The sequence below is a fragment of the Ursus maritimus genome, unplaced genomic scaffold (genome assembly GCF_017311325.1).
Source record: "Ursus maritimus isolate PB19 unplaced genomic scaffold, ASM1731132v1 scaffold_12, whole genome shotgun sequence".
In the NCBI taxonomy this organism is placed as follows: Eukaryota; Metazoa; Chordata; class Mammalia; order Carnivora; family Ursidae; genus Ursus; species Ursus maritimus.
Window position 1 is genome coordinate 12,838,515 of NW_024423564.1, and position 1,486 is coordinate 12,840,000.

Below are 1,486 nucleotides of genomic sequence, written 5' to 3' on the forward strand. Positions count from 1 at the left end.
CTGGGAGCCTGCTTCTTCCTCTCCCACTCCCCCTGCTTGTGTTCCCTCTCTCGCTGGCTGTCTCGGTCAAATAAATAAATAAATAATCAAAAAAGAAAAAAGAAAAAAAAGAAATATATCATTGGGGGCGCCTGGGTGGTGCCATCATTAAGCATCTGCCTTCAGCTCAGGGCGTGATCCCAGTGTTCTGGGATCGAGCCCCACATCAGGCTCCTCTGCTGGGAGCCTGCTTCTTCCTCTCCCACTCCCCCTGCTTGTGTTCCCTCTCTCGCTGGCTGTCTCTGTCAAATAAATAAATAAAATCTTTAAAAAAAAAAGAAATACATCATTATACTGTTTAAAATCGTGAACTTTAGATCAGAGACCAGTGAACTTTTCCCAGTGAAAATCTTCCATATGTGCTTACTGTGGAAATGGGGAAAAAAATTAAGTCAATTCTTTTTCTCAAATTCTTTACAAATGGCTGTTATATTTTGGTGATAGATGAATACATCTAATACTTAAGCAGGAAAATGTGAATTAAGCAATTTCTTCTCTGTGAATATTATTAGGACATTGCTGTTCATTTTAGTACTGTACAGTGGTAAACAATTTTTTGCTGTAGTTGTTCTCAGTATATTTTGTTGAGTTGAATTTAATAAGTATTTGTTACCTGCAGATCCTGTTAAATTTTGAGAGCACACTGTGTATGTGGCAATAATTTCTTTTTCTTTTGGAATCTTAACATAACAACAGGGTTTTGATAAGAAAAGAAAAGCAAAAACCGGTAAGAAGATGGATCACACAAAGAAGAGAAAAACTGAGAGTGTTTATAACACAGCTGTAAATGGAGGAACTGATGTCACCAGTTCCCAACTCGTCAACAGTATTATACCAACTTCGGGTGTATCACACCATAACATTCTCACAAGCCGCAACAAAACCAGAGAAGAAAAGAGAACTGAGGTTGAACGCTGTACCCCTGAGAACCAGGAAAAAGGCACATTGAGTTCAAATGCAGCTTTTGAGCAAAGTCATTCCTTTAATAAAAGTTATACTGAAGATATTTTCCCCATGATGCCACCAGAATTAGAAGAAACTATTCGAGATGAAAAAATAAGAAGACTTAAGCAGGTGCTGAGAGAGAAAGAAGCAGCTCTTGAAGAAATGCGTAAGAAGATGCACCAAAAATAATAAATGTTGTTATACTTAAAGACTGCAGTGAAATAGCTGTGTGTTTTTTTCATTAGGTTAATTATAGATGCATTCTGAAAGTGTCTTTGAATATGAAACTTGTTTTTTTTGTCAATTAATGATTAAATTTTATTTAAGGACTACAAAAAAGGTTGATTCACACATGACTCTTGTGAATAATCTACATGGGGTATCTGAATCTTTGTCTAGATACCTTTTTTTGGAAGGAAATATTTTCTATTTTTCTATTATTTTAATTAGAATTCCCAAAGTTTGAATATTTGTGCAAGTTTTTCTTTTTTTATTGTTTGCA

At 35.5% G+C, this 1,486-nt stretch overlaps 1 protein-coding gene across 2 annotated transcripts in view; it reads left to right on the plus strand.

The window, feature by feature from the left end:
- LRIF1 (ligand dependent nuclear receptor interacting factor 1) overlaps positions 1-1,193 on the plus strand; it is a 17,878-nt gene extending 16,685 nt beyond the window's left edge. For both annotated transcript variants that reach the window (XM_008704049.2, XM_008704050.2), the window contains one exon: positions 736-1,193. In XM_008704049.2, coding sequence (XP_008702271.1) covers positions 736-1,173 — 438 coding nt within the window. In that variant the 3' untranslated portion in view covers positions 1,174-1,193. The remainder of the gene's footprint in view (positions 1-735) is intronic.
- The last annotated feature ends 293 nt before the right edge of the window (positions 1,194-1,486 follow it).